Source organism: Dipodomys spectabilis, unplaced genomic scaffold, assembly GCF_019054845.1.
Source record: "Dipodomys spectabilis isolate Male_0828 unplaced genomic scaffold, ASM1905484v1 ptg000061l, whole genome shotgun sequence".
NCBI classification, from domain to species: Eukaryota; Metazoa; Chordata; class Mammalia; order Rodentia; family Heteromyidae; genus Dipodomys; species Dipodomys spectabilis.
Window position 1 is genome coordinate 5,320,704 of NW_024870738.1, and position 21,313 is coordinate 5,342,016.

Consider the following 21,313-nt stretch of genomic DNA (forward strand, 5'->3'; position numbering starts at 1 on the left):
TTTACCTCAGGCAACTTTTCCCTTTGTTGATTTTCCTTTGTTTTCTTGGACTACGATACATCTTAGCCGTGATGTGACTATGCCCGTACAGTTGAGTTCTGTAAATCCTCTTGGTGAATTATCAATCCTGTGGGATAGTCTTAGGAACCCTTCAACACAACCTCCTTGAAACAACATTCTGGAGTGAGTGACTGAAATATCCAGAAAAGTAGACAGGGACTTACCATCAGATTCAGTTTGTGGTTGATTGCCAAGGCAGAATGTTCCAGGGCTTTGAACACGGAGGCATAGCAGTCCCTGAGTTTGGTATATTTTCCCACTAGGGCAATAGAGCATATTTTCTGTAACCTTTCATACCTGAGAAAGAAGACCAGCTCAAAGTTTATATTCGTGAGTTACAAGCTCACATACAGCCCTTGCTCTTATTCTCAGACACCTAATACAACCTTAGGAGCAGACAAGACTCACAAACTTGTACTTGACTCCAATCTCCCCTCCAAAGATCCAGAATCCATTCATCCATTCAACAGATTTTAAAAATTCTAAGAAATCTCAAGCCAGGCACCAGTGGCTCACACCTGTAATTCTAACTACTCAAGAGGCTGAGATCTGAAAATCACAGTTCAGAGCTAGCCCAGGCAGAAAAGCCCATGAATCTCTTATCTCCAATTAACTACCAAACAAGCCAGAAGTGGAGCTATGGCTCAAGTGGTATAACACTAACTAGCCTCGAGTACAAAAGTGCAGGAACAGCACCCAGGTCCTGAGTTCAAGCCTCAGGACCAGCACTAAAAATAAGAGAAAAAAAAGAAATTATAAGATTGGGCTTACATAAGCAGGTACAGACATGGGAGGGGGAAAAGCATTCAAAACAAAAAAATACATATTTAAAAAGCCATCTCCTAAACAAGAGCTGTTCATACATTAGTTTATTAAGGTGAAATATGTATTCTGTTTGTCAATAAGAAACATTCCAATATTAACTTCTTAAGGTGACCTTGTATAAGAAAATGCATTCTGATTGTCTATATTTAAAATCGTTACATTCCCAACTGGCTCACAAAAGTCTGATTATTCATGGTGTGCCTGAAAAATGGTGCTAAGAGGACTATTTAAAATATTACAAGCCATTTAGATCATTTTTATGAGAAAATTCCATTCTACAAAAGGCACTCAATCACATTTCACCATTAGAGACACAATCTTTTGTGTTGCTTTTGTCAGGAAATCTGTTCAGAGAACATGAAAAATATGTGAACTGAAATTAAGTCTGTAGGAATGTCATCTTGAGGCTGAAGATTCTTTAGGCCTTTGAAAGAACACTTTCAAAACTCCTTAGAAAAATATTACCAGCCAGGTGCCGATGGCTCACCCCTGTAATCCTAGCTACTCAGGAGGCTGAGATCTAAGGACTGTGATTCAAAGCCAACCCAGGCAGGAAAGTCCAGGAGACTCTTATCTCCAATTAACCAGCAAAAAGCTGGAAGCAGAACTATGGCTCAAGAGGTAGAGCACTAGCCTTCAGCTCAAAGACTCAGCCAGTGCCCAAGCCCTGTGTTCAAGATCTAGAAGTAGCAGCTCCCATGGGAAGGGAAGGAGGCTTGTAGCTCCTCTCCTCACGAGCAAGGTCCCAAGGCGGAGTGAAGGGGGCAGTGCTTAAGTAACTCCTTTCACAAACCTGTCAGCCATATTTCTCCACTTGAAAAGTAAATTATTTGAAGAATCACAAATGGGCAGGTCCAATTTCTCTTTGAAATATTTCACAATGCCTTGTTCTTCCAAAAGCAAGGGCACTCGGTATGTAGAAGAGACATCATGGATACAGATGACCTGATCAGTAATAATAAAACATCACACTTAGGTGAAGCAACTTAACTATCCACCAGAATGAGACAAAACTCAAGAGAAACTAGCGGTTTATTTATACCAATATAAGAAAAGCAAGAAGCTGGGCACCAGTGGCTCATGCCTATAATCCTAGCTACTCAGGAGGCTGAGAGCTGAGTATCGTGATTCGAAGCCAGCCCAGGCAGAAAAGTCACCCTGAGACTCTTATCTCCAATAAACTACTCAAAAAAGTGGAAGTGGTACTCCGGTTCAGGTGATAGAGCACTAGCCTTGAGCACAAAGAAGCTCAGGGACAGCACCCAGGTCCTGAGTTCAAGTCCCAGTACCAGCAGGGGAAAAAAAAAGCAAGAAAATCGAGCATGATCCTGCATGCCTGTAAACATTTGGGAAGCTAACACAAGAGGATAACATTGGAGGCCAACCTGTGATGCATAGTGAGATTCTACTCCTGAACTATTTCTCTTATTATTCCCTAAACAATATCATATAACAACTGCTATCATAGCATGTATATTGTCTTAGGTAATATATGTAATCTAGGGCTAAAGTATGCAGGAAGATTCACATAGGTTATAAACAAATACTGAGCCATTTTCTATTAGGGATTTGAGTGTCCAAGGGCTTTGATACCCATGGGGGGTGTCCTAGAAACAGTCACTTGAGAATCAAGAGGGATGACCATATCTGGATTTTGTCCCCAATTCCTGGCACAGCTTCAAAAACCTTCAGAATTTCTGGATTGACAGGAATATCTTTGTCAGGCAACTTGGCTCAAACTCCATACCTTCTACATAGTTTTAGAATCAGGCTACTCATCAGAAAAAAAAAAACCAACCATGTGATTAAAGCACTGGAATTTATAGCCACCAGCCTGAAATCTGGGGAGAGAATGGTGACTGAGGACTGAGTTGAAACACATGGCAAAATGTTCAATAAATCATGCCTATGTGATAATTTCTCAATAAAACCTCTGTAGAGTGTCAGGCACCTGGCTCATGCCTGTAATCCTAGTCACTCAGGAGGCTAAGATCTGAGGATTGCATTTTAAAAACAGCCCAGGTAGGAAAGTCCGTGAGACTCTTCTTTTTTGTTTTGTTTTGCCGGTTCTGGGGCTTGAACTCTGGGCCTGAGCACTGTCCCTGGGCTCTTTTTGCTCAAGGCTAGTGCTCTACCACATGAGCCACAGTGCCACTTCCAGCTTTTTGTGATTAATTGGAGATAATAGTCGCATGCGTTTTCCTGCCCAGGCTGGCTTTGAACCATGATCAGATCTGAGCCTCCTGAGTAGATAGGATTACAGGCTTGAGCCACCAGCTCCTGGTTCATGAGACTCTTATCTCCAATGAACCCCCAAAAAGCCAAAGGTGGAGCTATGGATCAAGTGGTAGAGTACTAGCTTTGAGAAAAAATAAAAAGCTCAGGGAGAGTGTCTAGGCCCTGAGTTCAAGCCCTAGGACCGGCACAAAAAGAAAATAAATAAAATAAATCTGAATGGTAGGATGCCAAGCTGATGTCATTTTAACTGGTATTAAACTGCAATGCTCTAGCTGGGCACTGGTGGCTCATGACTATAATACTAGCTTCTCAGGAGGCAGAGATCTGAGAATCACAGTTGGAAGCCAGCCCTCATAGGAAAGTCCATGAGACTCTTATCTCCATAAACTATTCAGAAAAATCCAAAAGTGGTGTTGTGGCTCAAGTGGTAGAGCACTAGCCTTGTGCAAAGGAGCTGAGGGACAGAGCCCAGGCACAAGGTTCAAGTCCTAGGACCAGCAAAAAAAAAATGCAATGTTTTATATGTCAATATCCAAGACACACTGCTCAAACTACCCACCTTGAAGTGTAGATTAAAGCAGTACCATTGAATACACACCCCTTGCCTTCTAAGTGTGTGCATGGGTATTACTTGTTCTTTCATTTGTTGCTACAACTACTTATAGTTGCTTCGGGTCATAGCCATGTCCCCTGCTCCCTTCATTTGGATAAGTTTACAAGGGCACCTTGACCACAGTAACATTAATTATATCTGTTAGAAGAAAGAATAGCCAGATGCCGGTGGCTCATACCTGTAATTCTAGCTACTCAGAAGGCTAAGATCTGAGGACCACGTTTCAAAGCCAGCCCAGGCAGAAAAGTCCCCTGTGATACTCTAATCTCCAATTAACCACTCAAAAACCAGAAGTGGAACTGTGGCTCAAAGTGGCAGAGTGCTAACCTTGAGCAAAAGAACTCAAAGACAACACCCAGGCCCTGAGTTCAAACCCCATGACCAACAAAAAAAAAAAAAGAAGAAAAAGAGACAGATACCTTTAAAGAGTAGGTACTGTCTGGCTGGAGTTCTTTTCTACACTTATTCTAATGGGCACTTGACACCCTCTCAAGAACATTCAAGAGGCTACTTACAGGCATGTAATGATTTTGTCATATACTAAGTAAGTACCCAAAATGATCTGCCAACTCTGTGTTCAGTTTGCCCAAACCCATACCTATAAAGTCATAAGATGCTTAAATATCACTAACTTGACACTCAGACCATAGCGCCTCTCTCTGGCATGTCCACCAGTATAATTCCAAATGCCAAAGTATCACTAATATGGAACTCTTATCTCAATTACAAATTAAACCTAAACCAGAGCCAGGTACCAGTGGTTCACATCTGTATTCCTAGCTACTCAGGAGACAGATCTGAGGATCATAATTCAAAGCCAGACCAGACAAGACAGTCCATGAGACTCTTTTTTTCGGGGGGGGGTGGGGGGGGGAATCATTCACAAGGCAAGGCTTGAACTCAGGGCTTAGGCGCTGTCCCTGAGCTCTTTTTACTCAAGGCTGGCACTCTACCACTTGGAGCCACAGCTCCATTTCCAGTTTTCTGGTGATTAATTGGAGATAAGAGTCTCACAGAGGGGCTGGGAAGGTAGCTCAGTGGTAGAGTGCTTGCCTTGCATGCCTGAGGCCCTGGGTTCGATTCCTCAGCATCACATAAGCAAAAAAAAAGCTGGAAGTGGTGCTGTGGCTCAAGTGGTAGAGCGCTAGCCTTGAGCTGAAGAGCTGAGGGACAGTGCCCAGACCCAGAGTTCAGGCACCACGACTGGACCCAAAAAAAATAAAAAATAAAAAAAAGAGTCTCACAGAGCTGGGTGCCAGTAGCTCACGCCTGTAATCCTAGCTACTCAGGAGGCTGAGATCTGAGGATGCAGTTCAAAGCCAGCCCAAGCAAGAAACTCTGTGAGACTCTTAGTCTCCAATTAACCACCAGAAAACTGGAAGTGGTGCTGTGGCTCAAGTGGTAGAGCGCTTGCCTTGAGCTGAAGAGCTGAGGGACAGCATCCAGACCCAGAGTTCAAGCCCACGACCAACAAAAAAAAAGTCTTACAGACTCCTACCTGGGCTGGCTTTGAACAACGATGCTTGGATCTCAGCCTCTTGAGTAGTCAGGATTACAGGAGTGAGCCACCAATGCCCAGTTCATAAGATTATCTCCCTAATTAACTACTAAAAAGCCAGAAGTAGAGCTGTGGCTCAAGTGGAGGATTGTAAGGCCTTGAGTTCAAGCCTCAGTCTCAACACACAAACAAAATTTAAAATGAATAAAATAAAGCCAAGCATCAGTGGCTCACATCTGTAATCCTAGCTACTCGGGAGGCTGAGATCTGAGGATAGTGGTTCAAAGCCAGCCCAGGCAGGAAAGTCTGAGACTCTTATCTCCAATAAACTACTCAGAAAAGGCTGGAAGTGGCACTGTGGCTCAAGTGGGAGTGCATTAACCTTGAACACAAAGAGGCTCAGGACAGTGCCCATGCTCTGAGTTCAAGCCCCAGGACTGGCAAAGTCAAGATTTCTTTCATTTAATGTCTAAGGAGCTGTGATTGGATTAAAGTCCCCCAAAGTAGCTGGGTACCGGTGGCTCATAGCTGTAAATCCCAGCTACTCAGGAAGTTGAGATCTGAGGACCGCAGTTGGTAGGGTGCAAGTCTTGAGCAAAAGGAGCTCAGGGACAGGGATCAGGCCCAGAGTTCAAGCCCTAGGACCAGAAAAAAAGCCTCTCACAAAGCAATGCCATTATTGAACAATTGTTCAATAAAACACTAGCATCAGCAGGAGTAGCTGCAAGACAATAAATCTAAATTTCAGCAAGCATTTACCTGTTCAGGGTTCACGTGACAAAACATAGAAATCTTCTCCTTCACAGCCATCTCGATGGGTGTGGAACTTCGGCAGACAATCTGTCAAAGGCAGGGGCACACAGCTCAGCAAGCCAGCAGCAGGCTCTTCATGATGACATACATTTTCAGGAAGACACTTGACCAAGTACCTATACTCACTCCTTCCAGCCATGCCACTGCACTATTTGAAATTACTTTGAGCACTAACACAGGCAAATATCATTAAGTTCAACACAAATGTACCAGTAACACCCCAAAACATGAAGTTGTATCTGATGAACAGCCCAATGTAACTACTTTAAATACAATAAAAGAGCTAGATTGGGGGCTGATGAAATATTTCTCTAAAGGGCCACATAGGAAGTAGTTTAGGTCTGCAGGTCAGACTCGCTGTCCTGATACTCAACTTTGCCAAAGCTATCAACAGCCCAGTGACAGTGGCCTATGCCTGCTACTCAGGAGGCTGATCTCTGAGGATCATGGTTCAAAGCCATCCAGAGCAGGAAAGCCTGTGAGATTCTTAGCTCCAATTAACCAGCAAAAAGCCAGAAGTGGAGCTGTGGCTCAAGTGGTAGAGTACTAGCTTTGAGTAAAAAAGTCAAGTGAGAGCATGAGGTCCTAAGTTCAAGCCCCAATACCAGCCCTCCCCCCCCAAAATGTAATCAAATGGGGGATTGTATTTGTTTCATAAATAAAATACGAATTAGGGGGGCTGGGAATGTGCCTTAGTGGTAGAGTGCTTGCCTAGCATGTGTGAAGCCCTGCGTTTGATTCCTTAGTATCACATAAAGAGAAAAGGCCAGAAATGGTGCTGTGGTTCAAGTGGTAGAGTGCTAGCCTTGAGCAAAAATAGCTCAGGTACAGTGCCTAGACCCTAGGACTGGCAAAAATTTAAATTAAATTAAAAATAAGCCAAGTGTTGGTGGCTCACGCCTGTAATCCTAGCTACTCAGGAGGCTGAGATCTGAAGATCATGGTTCAAAGCCAGCCCAGGCAGGAAAGTCCATGAGACACTTATCTCCAATTAACCACCAGGAAAATGCAAGTGGCACTGTGGCTCAAGTGGCAGAACACTTGCCTTGAGCTGAAGAGTTGAGGGCCAGCACCCAGGCCCAGAGTTCAAGCCCCACAACTGAACAAAATAAAATAAAATCTGAATTAGGAAAACAGAAAGCTGACTTGTGAGTCCTTATTTGTGAACCCTTGCCCTAGCCTATTGTCAATACTCAGATTACCTGCTATAAGGACACATTACTGTTTAGTCTAACAATCAGAGCAGTGGGAACCCAGCTTAGCAGAGAAACAGGATAATCCCAAAGTCTCCTTTATTAAAGGATCCAGGAATTACATAAATGGCAAGATAATATACCTGGCCATTTCTCTAATCAGCCAATCAAATGAGAATGCAAGAAGAATAGATGGTCAATTTCAGGATAAGGATAAAGCAGACCTTCCTCACTCCCAGACACAAAAAGCTTGTTGTCATGGGACCCATTTGAGAGCATCAAAGAACCTAGATGATGTTCAAGATTAAGGTATTAAAGATGTAGCTCAGTAGAAGAGAGCATGCTAAGTACCAGGCCCTGGGTTCCATCTCCAGTGCCAAAAGAGGGGAAAAAATATAACTAGAGGTTACAGATTGTGACTAGAAGTCTTACTCGAAGACACCTCAGAGACAAACATACTCACTGTGCTTGGGTTTAACTCACCAAGTCTGGAGACAGGCCCAGTCCCCTCAGAGCTCGGACACTGTTTTGGGTGGGTTTAGTTTTTTGTTCTCCGGTAGCACTGGGCTAAAAAATAAAAAATGAAAATGGGTTTCTATCATGGTTCCTCAGTTTCAAGTAGGGGTCACATAAAAGACTAGAGGAAAATTGGTCAAAGGGAGAGGAAGGAGAAAAGTTAAGAAAGAATAGATGAGTGCTCGCTTCGGCAGCACATATACTAAAATTGGAACAATACAGAGAAGATTAGCATGGCCCCTGCGCAAGGATGACACACAAATTCATGAAGTGTTCCATATTTAAAAAAAAAATAGATGAGGCTAGGTGCTGGTAGCTCATGCCTGTAATCCTAGCTACTCAGGAGACTGAGATCTAAGAATCTTTGTTTGGAGCCAGCTGGATGAGTTCAAGCCTCATGACTGACAAAAAAAAAAAAAAAAAAAACAATAGGACAGAGAAAGTGGCTTAACAGAAAAAGCCAGAAGTGTTGCTGTGGCTCAAGTGGTAGAGCGCAAGCCTTGAGCAGAAGAGCTCAGGGACAGCGCCCAGGTCCAGAGGTCAGGCCCCACAACTGACAAAAAAAAATAAAAAAGAATAGATGGGGTAAATTGGATCAAACTAAATTAGATGCATGAATGTTATATATCACAATGAAACACCTTTATACAATTAATTTTGCTAAATTATATTTTTAAAAAGAGAAAATTGATCCAAGTTGCCCTTCGCATATTTGTCTGGAAAGCCTACCTGTGGGACAAGGCTGACATGAATATTGTAGAAATTCTCTCTTTTAGCTTTAAACTGGAATTGTCTGAATGCTTCTACAAATGGCATTCCTTCAATGTCACCAATGGTGCCTCCCAGCTGCAAATGCAAAACAAAGACACAAATGAGCAAACATCTTCCAATGTACACAGATGACTAGAAAAATTCTTAGTAGATTAAGCATAAGACCTCATATTTGGGCTGAGTGTCAGGTGGCTCACACCTAAAATACGAGCTACTCAGGAGGCTGAGATCTGAGGATCACAGTTCAAAACCAGCCCAGGGCAGATTTTTTTCTTTTTTTGGTCAGTCATGGGTCTGAACTCTGGGCCTGGGCACTGTCCCTCAGCTCTTCAGCTCAAGGCTAGTGCTCTACCACTTGAGCCACAGCACCACTTCCAGCTTTTTTTTGCTTATTGGTGCTGAGGAATCGAACCCAGGGCCTCATACATGAAGGCAAGCACTCTACTACTGAGCCACCTTCCCAGCCCAAATCTGAGAGATTCTTATCTCCAATTAGCTAGCAAAAAGCAGGAACTAAAAGGTATGGTTCAAATGGTAGAGCTCCAGCCATAAGCCAAAAAACAGAGTGAGAATATAAGGCCCTGAATTCAAACACCAGGATAAGGAAGACTAGGTAGGGAGAAAAGTAAGATCAAGGAAGATTTTTTCCTGGCTGGTCTTGAGGCTTGAATCAGAGCCTGGGCTTCTTTTTGCTCAAGGCTAGTGCTCTACAACTTGAGCCTCAGTACCACTTCCAGATTTTTCTGAGTAGTTTATTGTAGATAAGAGTTTCACAGGACTTTCCTTCCCTGGGCTGGCTTTGAACCACGATCTTCAGATCTCAGCCTCCTGAGAAATTAGGATTACAGGTATGAGCCACTGGCAGACAGCTAAGGAAGACTTTAAGAAAATAAAATTTGCCAGGCATGGGTGGCTCAAGCCTGTAATCCTAGCTACTCAGGAGGCTGAGATCTAAGGATGGAAGTTCAAAGCCACCCCAGGCAGGAAAGCCCTGTCAGACTCTTATCTACAATTAACCACCTAAAATCCAGCTGTGGATTTATGGCTCAAAGTGGTAGAGCACTAGCCTTGAACAAAAAAGCTCAGGGACATCGCCCGTGCCATGAGTTCTAGTCTCATGACTGACAAAAAATAAAAAGAAAAGAAAATATATAAGAAGATAGAAAGAGCCCAAACATAGGCCACAGAGCAGCACGATAAACTCAGTTTTACCAATAGCCCAGTTGGAAGGTAGATATGAAATTCAGTGACAATACCAAAAAGGCAAAAGCCACCTGGCTCTGCCTAGACTGCTAGAATGAAATAGTGAATCTCTCTCTTTTTCTCTCTCTTTCCTCCCACATCAAACACATGCATACGCCTACATATATTTAAATAGTCTCCTTGAAGTCCTTGTAGTACTAGAATTAAATTACTATTATTAAAACATGCTGGCTTTCTGAAACAAACAGAACCAAAGCCCCATGAATATTACTGGCAGTGTAATCCTTCAATAAATGTCAAGTTAATTTACAATGTGTTTCCAATAACACTAAAGCATTTTACTTTTGACTATGATAAAATTCACCTTAACCCATTCAGCATTCCCATATTAAATTCTTAAGGCTACCACAAATTCTAAAATCAATTCTCTAGCATTTGGGCATATATACATGCAAAGTGCTATCTTAGGAACTCAGAATTGAACAAGAAGCCTAAGACAAAAACTGAAGAACAAGAATCAAGAATAAAACTTGAGACTAAGGGGCTGGGAAGGTGGCTCAGTGGTAGTGTGCTTGCCTTACATGCATGAGGCCCTGGGTTCGATTCCTCAGCACCACATAAACAGAAGAAGTCAGAAGTAGATGCTGTGGCTCAAGTGGTAGAGCGCTACCCTTAAGGTGAAGAGCTGAGTCCAGGCCTAGAGTTCAAGCTCCACGACTGACCAAAAAAAAAAAAAAAACTTGAGACTAGTGATCGTGGCTCATAGTCTATACTCCTAACTTCTCAAGATGCTGATATGGAAGATCATGGTTTGAGGCCAACCCTGACCAAAATAATCAGCACAATGATGGAGTAGAGGTGTGACTCAAGTATAGAGCACCAGAAGAGTTGGGCAGAAGGTACAGAACTCGAGGGGAAAAGGCTGAAAAAGTACAGCAGTGGGGTGCACTGGACACTGATGAAAGTGAACTATACAACTCATGGGTGGAGATGGGAGGGAAGGGCAGGGAGAGAGTGAGGGACAGAAGATACTATACGAAAGGGAATGTACTCATTACCTGACTCCTACAATTGTAATCTCTACATCAATACAACAATAAAGTAAATTAATAATAAAAAAAGAGATACATGAAGACAGAGACAGAAGAAATTGGATAATAAAGAATAAAAGTAACACCAAGAAAAGTACTAAGTGTGCCGGTGCTGGTGGCTCACGCCTGTAATCCTAGCTACTCAGGAGGCTAAGATCTGAGGATCATAGTTCAAAGCCAACCCAGGCAAGAAATTCCAGGAGACTCATCTCCAATAAACTCCTTGGGAAAAGCTAGAAGTGGAGCTGTGGTAGAGTGCTAGCCTTGAGAAAAAGAATCTCGAGGACAGCTCCTAGGTGTTTGAGTTCAAGCTGCAAAATCGACACACACACAAAAAAACACTAGTAGAATGCTCTAGATGGTGGGGAATGAGGGATCACAGTGAGCCAAGCTTCAGAATTCATCGACTTCTCAGGGTTTAGCTTTCTGGATGGAGAGATCTAGAATCTACTTCTAACCCTGCTCTCTCTTTCAAACACTACTGAGACTTGGAGCCCATCTTTTCTGTTGATGCTGGTGGGGGTTATGAAGCTTGAACTCGGGGCCTGTGCCTACCAAGATTTGGAGCCCATCTTTTTTGTTGGTGGTGGTGGTGAGGCTTAAACTAGGGCCTGTGTGTTGTCCCTGAGCTCTTTTGCTCAAAACTAGCACTCTACCATTTTAAGTCACAGCACCAGTTCCAGTTTTCTGGTGGTTAATTGGAGGTAAGAGTCTCATGGGCTTTCCTGCATGGGCTGGCTTTGAACCGCAAACCTCAGCCTCCTGAGCAGCTAGGATTATAGGTGTGAGCCACCGGTGCCCAACGGAGCCCATCTTTGATGGTACAAAAATTACTCAGGTTTAACATGCCCAAACTCTACTCTGTACCCCGTGCCATAGTCTGCTTCTCTTGGTATTTCCTGATGTCCCCCAATGACATCTGTTCCCATTAACTGGCTGGAGCTAGAAGTCTAGAAATCATCCTAGCTACTCAGGAAGTTGAGATCTGAAAAATCTCAGTTTGAAGCAGACAAACTCACAAGACTTCTGATCTCCAATTAACTAGCAAAAAGCTGGAACTGAACGTATGGCTCAAGTGCTGGAACACCAGCAGTGAACATGAAGCCTGAGTTCAAGCTCCAGCACCAACTTCAAAAAAAAGAAAAAGAAAAAAAAAAGGTGGTGGAGGGCAAGACTTTAAACATTAGCCTTTTCTGCCCTCATGTGGCCTCCTGTGGTACTGCATACTCTCAGCCCATTTTGAAGTTCTCTTTAGCCAGCAGCTTTAAGTTTCAACTAATTGTCAGCCGAAGTGCAAAAAATATTAAATGGAAAACCAGAAATAAACAATTCACAAGTTTTAAATAACCTGTATTTCAACATATTGTTGTCTTTGTTCTATCTTACACTTATTCTTAATCTTTTTTTTTTGTCTGTCATGGGCCTTAATCTTTTTTTTTTTTTTTTGTCTGTCATGGGCCTTAAACTCTGGACCTGGGAGCTGTCCCTGAGCTCTTCAGCTCAAGGCTAGTGCTTTACCATTTGAGCCACAGCACCACTTCCGGTTTTCTGGTGGTTTATTGGAGATTTCTGGTGGTTTATTGGAGAGTCTCACAGACTTTCCAGCCGGGGCTGGCTTTAAACCATGATCCTCAGATCTCTGCCTCCTAGTAGCTAGGATTACACAAGTAAGCCACAGGTGCCCAGCCTATTCTTTCTTTTTTTTTTTTTTTGGTCAGTCATGGGGCTTGAACTCTGGGCCTGGGCGATGTCTCTCAGCTCTTCAGCTCAAGGCGAGCACTCTACCACTTGGGCTACAGTGCCACTTCCGGTTTTCTGGTTATTTATTGCAGATAGGAGTCTCATTGTCTTTCCTGCCTGGGCTGGCTTGGAACCATGATCCTCAGATCTCAGCCTCCTGAGTAGCTAGGATTACAGGCATGAGCCACCAGCACCCAGCCCCAGCTTATTCTTAATCTCTTAATGCACCCAATTCATAAATTAAACTTGTTAATGGAGTTGCAGCTCATATGGTAGATAGAGCATGAGCCTAACCTTGAGCAAAAAAGCTAAGTGAGGGGCTGGGAAGGTGGCTCAGTGGTAGAACGTTTGCCTTGCATGCATGAGGCCCTGGGTTCGATTCCTCAGCACCACATAAGCAAAAAGAAAAAAGCCAGAAGTGGCACTGTGGCTCAAAGTGGTAGAGTGCTAGCATTGAGCTGAAGAGCTGAGGGACAGCGCCCAGGCCCAGAGTTCAGGCCCCACGACCGGACCTAAAAAATAAATAGATAAAATAAATTTTTAAAAAAGCTAAGTGAGAGTACAAGTTAAACCCCAGAAATAACACAAAAATAATATTAATTAATTAGTTAATTTTACCATCCCTAAATGTATGTGTAAGATTTGGTAACTTGCTGGGTGCTGGTGGTTCACACCTGTAATTCTAGCTTCTGTAAGAGGCTGAGATCTGAGGATCATGGATCAAAGACAGCCCCAGCAATAAAGTCTGTGAGACTCTCATCTCCAATTAAACACCAAAAAGCCAGAAGTGGAGCTGTGGCTCAAGTGGTTAGAGCAGTAGCCTTGTGCAAAAAAAGCTAAGGGGCAGCACCCAGGCCCTGAGTTCAAGCCCTAGGATCAGCAAAACAAAACAAAACAAGGTTGGTACCATGGTAGGCAGTTTCCCAATCCAAGGAATACTCTAGAACATATTTCCTACAGATAAAAAAGGAGAAACAGTTGGATTGAAAATTGCAGCAACAGCAAAGTGAGAAGTTCCCACTCCTCACATAGAGATGAAGGGAAGAAGACAAGAAGTCATAATTTCAAACACTAACTTTTTTTCTTGTCAGTCCTGGGGCTTGAACTCTGGGCCTGGGCACTGTCCTTGAGCTCTTCAGCTCAAGGCTAGCACTTTACTCAGCCACAGTGCCATTTCCAGTTTTCTGGTGGTTAATTGGAGATAGTCTCATGGACTTTCCTGCCTGGGCTAGCTTTGAACCTTGATCTTCAGATCTCAGCCTCCTGAGTAGCTAGGATTATAGGTGTGAGCCACCAGCACCTGGCTTAACTTTCTTTTTTCATGTGGGTGGTGGTACTTGAACTTGAACGCAGGGACTAGGCACTGTCCTTTACCCCACTCAAAGCTGGTGACTTACTACTTGGGCCATACCTCAACTTCTGGCTTTTTGGTAGGTAAGAGTCACATGGACTTTTAAGTCTCATAGACCCTAAGTCTCATAGCTTAAGGCTCATAGACTTTCCTTCCTAGAATGTCTTCAAACCACAATCCTCAGCTCTCAAGTCTCCTGACTAGTTAGAATTACAGGAGTGAGCCACCAGTGCCTGACTCAAATACTATCTTCCTTCTTTTTTTTTTGGTGCCAGGAATCCAGGGCCTGATATATGTTAAGCAAGCACTCTATCATGAAACCACAATTCCCAGCCCTCAAAGACTACATTCTTTCTTTGCCTTCTGACTTCCCTAACCCAATCTCTGTCTGCTTCCAAAGTACTTGCAGCTATGTTTTCAAATAGCACGCTCTGAAACACACTGTATGATATGGACACTGGAACAGACTATGCGGTACAAACACTAGAACACACTGTGCGGTACAGACAGGGCAGGCTACAAGCACCTCAAGGGCAGAGATTATGCCCATCCCAGGCCCTGGAGATGACATTGACCTTGACATTAACGATTTGTCTCACTACATAGAACACTTCCCTCCCATCCCAGCACCCAGGAAGCCATCTGTACATAGCTGTGGAGTAAATGAAGAGCAGAGGCACAAAGACCCCACAAGATAGAAGGTGGTAGTTTGTAAAGTTCCATACTTGCCTCAATAACGCAGATTTGAGGTTCTTTCATATTACTGTCTACAGGCACCTTGGCTTGATTCATAACCCACTCCTGGATGGCGTCAGTAATATGGGGGACAACTGAAGGAAACAAAGAACCACACTGTGAAAAAGAAAAACGTTAGCCAGGTGCTGGTGATAAGAAAGTGAAGGTACTGGAAGGGAAAGAGAGGAAAGGAGAGGGGAAAGGGGGGAGAGGAGAGAAGAGAGGAAAAGGGAGGAGAAAGGGGAGAGGAAGAGAAGGGAGGGGAAAGGAGGGAAAGAGGAGAATGGGAGGAGAAAGATGAGAGGGGGAGGGAGGGGAGGGAAGAGAAAAAGAGGGAGGGGAGAGGGCAGAGGGAAGGACTATAATACCAAGGAAGTAATATGCCAGGAGAGAGGCTGGCAAGCTGGATGCTAGACTCCCAGGGAGCTGCAGAAAGTGCATAGTGCATGATGGTCACACTAGCCATGGAGGAGCAGCCCGATGCCCCACTGTGGCCCTGAAGCTCAGGCAGGGGTGGAGCAAACCCATGTGTGAAGGTCAGTGGAAGAACCCACAGGGCGCGTCTCCACAGCCATGTGAGACCCAGAGACCCAGCAATGCTGGAAAAAGCCCCAAAGCTGCTGGTCCCCGTGAAGAAACAAAAAAGTTAACTTGAAGCAGGCTCAAGGAGAGCCTCCACCTCCTGACTTTTCGTGTGCATGAAACAGCACCAATAGCCCCTGGCAGCTGAGAGGAAGAACGCCGGGCTCCAGTGAACACTTACAGCTCATTTGAATGGGGAGCATGTCACCCCCACCTGGTGAAGTTGGCACCATTTACTGGCCAAGCTCACCCAACTTGTCCAACATGCTGGGCTCAGCTGGGCTTTGCCCCCACAGGAGTGGCTCAGAGGTCAGGAAGCAGGACCCAGGTCAGGGGCTTTGCTCTCTCCCCATCACTGGGACACAGGTTTTCCCAAGATCTACACTGCCCAGTTCCACCGGAGGATACAATGATCTTTTTTGTCACCAGCTCTCTGAGTTGTCTATTGGAGGGCAGAGAGCATGACAGAAGGAGGTGAAGGAAGACTGAGGAAGAGGAAGAGAAACAGGATAAGGGAGGAGGAAGAGGGGAGAGGAAGAGGGAAAAAGAGAAGAAAATGTAACTATGAATGTGGAGAATAAAAAGAAAGTACGTTTTAAGAGGATATGAAGTGTTAGCGCTCAGAGTACATAACTTGTCCACTTTTAATTTAGGCAACATGCCTATAGAATAGAATACCTTAATGTGGGTGGGGATGGGAGGGAAAAACCTGGGAGAAAGGCTGGGAATGTGGGCTTAGTGGTAGAGTGCTTGCCTAGCATGCCTGAAGCCCTGGGTTTGATTCCTCAGTTCCAAATAAACAGAAAGGGCTGGGAATGTGGCTTAGTGGTAGAGTGCTTGCCTAGCATGCCTGAAGCCCTGGGTTTGATTCCCCAATACCACATAAACAGAAAAAGCCAAAAGTGGTGGAGCTGTGGCTCAAGTGGTAGAGTGCTAGCCTTGAGCAAAAGAAGTTCAGGGACAGTGCCCAGGCCCTGAGTTCAAGCTCCAAGACTGGAAAAAATCTGGGAGAGAGCAAGGGAAGGAGTGACATTGTCCAAAAAGAAGTGTACTCATTATCTGACTTCTGTAACTATAACCCTTCTGTATATCATGCTTATAATAACAATTTTTAAAGGAAAAAATATATAATACCTTGAACTGTTTTCCCCAGGTAATCGCCACGCCTCTCCTTATTGATCACATGCTGATAGATTTTTCCAGTGGTGATATTGTTGTCTTTATAAAGATTAATATCCAAAAACCTTTCATAATTTCCAAGGTCCAAATCAACTTCTCCACCATCATTTAAGACAAACACTTCACCTACCATTAACAACAAAAAAAAGGAAAAAAGCAAGACAACTTTAAAACGTGATTTCATTGAAATTGATCACTTTACTAAGTAAAGATCTAGTAAGAAAATATATTTAGGCCAAGCACCAGTGGCTCATGCCTATAATCCTAGCTACTCAGAAGGCTGAGATGACAATCTCAGTTCAAAGCCAGCCCAGGCAGGAAAGTTCATAAGACCCTTATCTCCAATTAACCACCTAAAAATCAGAAGTGGAGCTGTGGCTCAAGAGGTAGAGCTCTAGATGTGAGCGGAAAAAAAAAGCTCAGGGATAGCACCAGGCCCTGAGTTCAAGCCCCATAACCAAAAAGAACAGGTGCAGATTCACACAAGCCTTATTTGAAAATCTTTGGGTATATAATAAGCATCATAATTTGGAATTATTGGTATTATAGAAACATAGTATAAGCTGGGCACTGGTGGCTCATGCCTGTAATCCTAGCTGCTCAGGAGGCTGAGATCAGAGGATCATGGTTCAAAGCCAGCCCAGACAGGAAAGTCCATGAGACTCTTATCTCCAATGAACGACCAGAAAACCAGAAGTGGCACTGTGGCTCAAGTGGTAGAGCACTCGCCTTGAGCTGAAGAGCTCAAGGACAGTACCCAGGCCCAGAGTTCAAACCCATGACCAACAGAGCATATTTCATGTGTTAGAAAACTATCGAAAGCATCCCATAATCAAACACATTCCAAAGGAAATAGAATGAAATAAAGATTATAAGTAACCACAAAGGTATAAAGAATTTTTGGAAAGTTTGAGAAAAGACTCATAAATTTATGACATATTTTAGATTTTTCAGAATGTTGGATTTCAGAGTTGTAGACAAGGAAAAGGAGCCTAAAAACTATCAGTAATATGCATTATGGGGACGGGGCTATAGCTCAGGAGCAGACTTGCCTAGCATGCAGGAGGCCCTGGGTTCGTTCCCCTGCACTGGAAAAAAACACACACACAAAATATGCGTTATGTATCAAAAGCTTGAAAACATCCTTATTTTTCAAATCAGAAATTATGCACCTACAAATTGATGTTTAAACTTGACTTACAGATTTTTTTGTGTTGTTTATGTCAATAAATTGAACACTTAACTGCTATGTACAGGTTCTGTGCAGGATAGAATATGTAAATATGTCTACAGCATATTAAATTTTCAAAATTAGATTCAAAGGAAGCATAACTCTAAGAGTCAACAATTCCAAATTCAAAACTGGACAAAAGTAGCTGAGTGACACAAGGCCAAACTGTAGTTCCAGCTTTTCAAGAGGCTGAAGTGGGAGGTTCACTTGAGCTCAGGAATTAGAGACTTACCTGGTCAACAGAGGGGGGAAAAAAACGCAAAACTAATAATATGGGTATTAGAAAACAGGGCAGAAAAAAAAAAAAAAAAGAAAACAGGGCAGCAGATACCCCAGGAGTTATGGACTGAGACCAAGACATACAAAGGACTTCTGTTCTTGACCAGGGGCTGGTTATACAATAGGTTCATTTAGAGAAAATTCATCAAAGCTATACACTTATGATTTATGCAATATTCTACTTGAATATTAAAAAAGTTTTTAACATTAAAATGTATTAAAATAGTATTAAAATGCAATGTTACTGGGCACTGGTGGCTAATACCTGTAGTCTTAGCTACTCAAGAAGCTGAGATCTGAAAATCCAAGTTCAAAGCTAGTCCAGGTAGGAAAGTCCATGAGACTCTTATCTCTAAGTAACCAGCAAAAAGCTAGAAATGAAACTGTGGCTCAAGAGGTAGAATGCTTGCCTTGAGCAAAAAAAGTTAAGGGAGAGCACATTGCCCTGAGTTCAAGCCCAGCACAAAAAATGAAATAAATGGAAGAATGGTAAACAAATACAATCATGCTATTCAGTATACAAAAATAAAATAATAATGCCTTGTTAAAATAATTTATGTACAACAAAACCATTATTTCATACAGTAAGAAATGTTAAGAAAATATTCCTGTGATCATAAAACAAAATATAATCCATAGCAAAATAGGACAATGTTACCAAATGGATTGACTATTTGGAATGTGATCAGTGATCTTAAAAATGCATCTGCTGGGGCTGGGAATGTGGCTCAGTGGTAGAGCGTTTGCCTTGCATGCATGAAGCCCTGGGTTTGATTCCTCAGCACCACATAAGCAAAAAGAAAAAAGCTGGAAGTGGCGCTGTGGCTCAAGTGGTAGAGTGCTAGCCTTGAGCTTAAGAGCTGAGGGACAGCGCCCAGGCCCAGCGTTCAAGCCCCATGACCGGACCCCAAAAAAAAATGCATCCGCAACCATGGGAACATTTACACATTCATAAGGTCTGATCCAGCAAGTATATTTCTGAAACTATATTCTCAAGAAATTACCCAAAACACCTGGGCACTGATGGCTTACTCCTGTAATCCTAGCTACTCAGGAGGCTGAGATAAAGATTGCAGTTCAAAACCAACACAGGCAGGAAAGTCCTTGAGATTCTTATCTCCAATTAATCAGTAAAAAGCCAGAAGTAGAACTGTAGCTCCTGTAGTAGAATACCAGCCTTGAGTGGAAAAAGCTAAGGGACAGTGGGTGCCCAGGCTCCTGAGTTCCAGCCCCAGGTCTGGCACAAAAAAAGGAAAAACAAAAGTAGTACCCAAAATAAAGAACTGCAAGTCTGTTTAGTGCATTATAAGAAAGGTTCTTTTTCATACCATGTTCATAAGGAGAAAAAGTCCCGGCATCAATATTGATATAGGGGTCAATTTTGATAGCAGTAACACGAAGTCCACATGACTTAAGAATTGTCCCAATGCTGCTGGCGATGATCCCTTTACCAATACCTGAGATGACCCCACCAGTGACCAGGATATACTTCATTGGCGAAGGAGTAGTTGGTTGCCCACTATCAGGTAAAATCTGAGAAACAATGAAAACAAGAGTCAGGGAGCACTGCCCATTTAAATTAACATGTTGGATTGAAACTCCTTTGTACAACTACTTAAAGATTAAGAGGAAAAAAGGGCAGGGGATAAATAGGGAGCCAGCCAGGTGCCAATGGCTCACACCTGCAATCCTAGCTACTCAGGGGGCTGCAATCTGAAGATCCCTGTTCAAAGTTAGCCCAAGCAGGAAAGTCTGAGAGTCTCAGCTCCAATTAACCACCAAAAGGTGGAAGTGGAGCTTCCACAAAGTGGAAGGTTCAAGTGATAGAGTACTAGCCTTGAGCAAAAAGCCAAGCAAAAATTCTAGGCCTGGCTGGGAAGGTGGCTCAGTGGTAGAGCGCTTGCCTTGCATGCCTGAGGCCCTAGGTTCGATTCCTCAGCACCACATAAGAAAAAAGAAAAAAGCCAGAAGTGGCACTGTGGCTCAAGTGGTAGAGCACTAGCCTTAAGCTGAAGAGCTGAGGGACAGCGCCCAGAGTTCAGGCCCCACGATCAGACCCCCCCCAAAAAAAAAAAGCTGGGCTCCGGTGGTTCACTCAGGAAGCTACTCAGGAGGTAGCTACTCAGGAGGTTGAGATCTGAGGATCATGGTTCAAAGCCAGCCTGGGCAGGAAAGTCCGTGAGACTATCTCCAATAAAACCACCAGAAAACTGGAAGTGGCGCTGTAGCTCAAGTGGTAGAGCGCTAGCCTTGACCTGAAGAGCTGAGGGACAGCTCCCAGGCCCAGAGTTCAGGCCCCACAACCAGACCCTCCAAAAAAATTCTAGGCCATGAGTTCCAGCCCCAGGCATATGCACAGAGTGCGCGCGCCGCGTGCGCACGCACACACACACACACACAAATTCTCAACACAAACCTAGAGGTTTTTTTTCTTTTATAGATCCAAAAATATATCTTAATATTTATCTTTTTCCACTCCTACTGTCCCTGGCAGTCACCAAGGTGATAAGTTCTTCCCAGCCAGACCTTACCCACCACACTATTTCTCTACATCAAATAAACTGAATTCACTTACATCATGACCCTAGGCAAATTCTTCAACTGTTCAAAGCCTGTTTCCTCCACAGAGTATGATACTAAAACCTCAGAGTTGTACAGGAATTTACAAACAGAGTGCTTACCTGATAAATTAAGGATGGCTATTCTTCAGAGCCACCTATTTATTAACTGATTCAATCAGCTCACAAATCTTTATTGAACATCTATTTCCTGTGGATGGGAAAAGAACAAAAAAATCAAAAGTCCTGCTCTTTCAGTTTTCATTTTCTTGTAAAATGAAGGAGTAAATTAACTGGACGCTAATTATATCTTATTCTGGCACTGTCATACTGTTTGATTAACTTTCAATCTGTAAAAGTTAGCAAAATGATAGCAAAGGGCATAGCTAGCAAGATCAATAGAAAGCCTATTGATTGGGAGATCTTCACTAGCCACACAATGGACAAGGACCTCATATCTAAAATATACTTAGGGGCTGGGAAGTTGGCTCAGTAGTAGAGCACTTGCCTTGCATGCCTGAGGTCCTGGGTTCGATTCCTCAGTACCACATAAGCAAAAAGAAAAAAGCCGGAAGTGGCGCTGTGGCTTAAGTGGTAGGGCACTAGCCTTGAGCTGAAGAGCTGAGGGACAGTGCTCAGGCCGAGTTCAGGCCCCACAACCGGACCAAAAAAAATAAATAAATAAAAAATAAAATATACTTAGAACTCAAAAAAGTGAATCCCCCAACAACAAATCCTCAAAACAACTGCCCAATTAATAAATGGGCTAAAGACAGAAAGAAAGACTTCTCTGAAGAGGAAATAAGTATGGCCAATAGACATGAAGAAATGTTCAAC

The 21,313-nt window shown here is 43.3% G+C and overlaps 1 protein-coding gene and 1 non-coding gene across 7 annotated transcripts in view; one reads left to right on the forward strand and one right to left on the reverse strand.

Moving 5' to 3' along the window:
- Nucleotides 1–21,313, reverse strand: part of Ctps2 (CTP synthase 2) — a 102,676-nt gene that overhangs the window by 70,585 nt on the left and 10,778 nt on the right. For 3 of the 6 annotated variants that reach the window (XM_042680449.1, XM_042680451.1, XM_042680446.1), the window contains exons 2-10: nucleotides 19,247–19,451; nucleotides 17,461–17,496; nucleotides 16,364–16,534; nucleotides 14,642–14,742; nucleotides 8,486–8,602; nucleotides 7,724–7,807; nucleotides 5,994–6,074; nucleotides 1,679–1,830; nucleotides 225–357 (exon numbers count right to left, since the gene is read on the reverse strand). In XM_042680449.1, coding sequence (XP_042536383.1) covers nucleotides 225–357; nucleotides 1,679–1,830; nucleotides 5,994–6,074; nucleotides 7,724–7,807; nucleotides 8,486–8,602; nucleotides 14,642–14,742; nucleotides 16,364–16,534; nucleotides 17,461–17,496; nucleotides 19,247–19,412 — 1,041 coding nt within the window. In that variant the 5' untranslated portion in view covers nucleotides 19,413–19,451. Of the gene's footprint in view, nucleotides 1–224; nucleotides 358–1,678; nucleotides 1,831–5,993; nucleotides 6,075–7,723; nucleotides 7,808–8,485; nucleotides 8,603–14,641; nucleotides 14,743–16,363; nucleotides 16,535–17,460; nucleotides 17,497–19,246; nucleotides 19,452–20,599; nucleotides 20,688–21,313 lie in introns of all 6 variants that reach the window. The other 3 variants (XM_042680447.1, XM_042680448.1, XM_042680452.1) reach the window with 2 other exon arrangements.
- On the forward strand, nucleotides 7,935–8,041 carry LOC122108568. Its single transcript, XR_006147595.1, has one exon. It is a non-coding gene; the product is annotated as a U6 spliceosomal RNA (small nuclear RNA).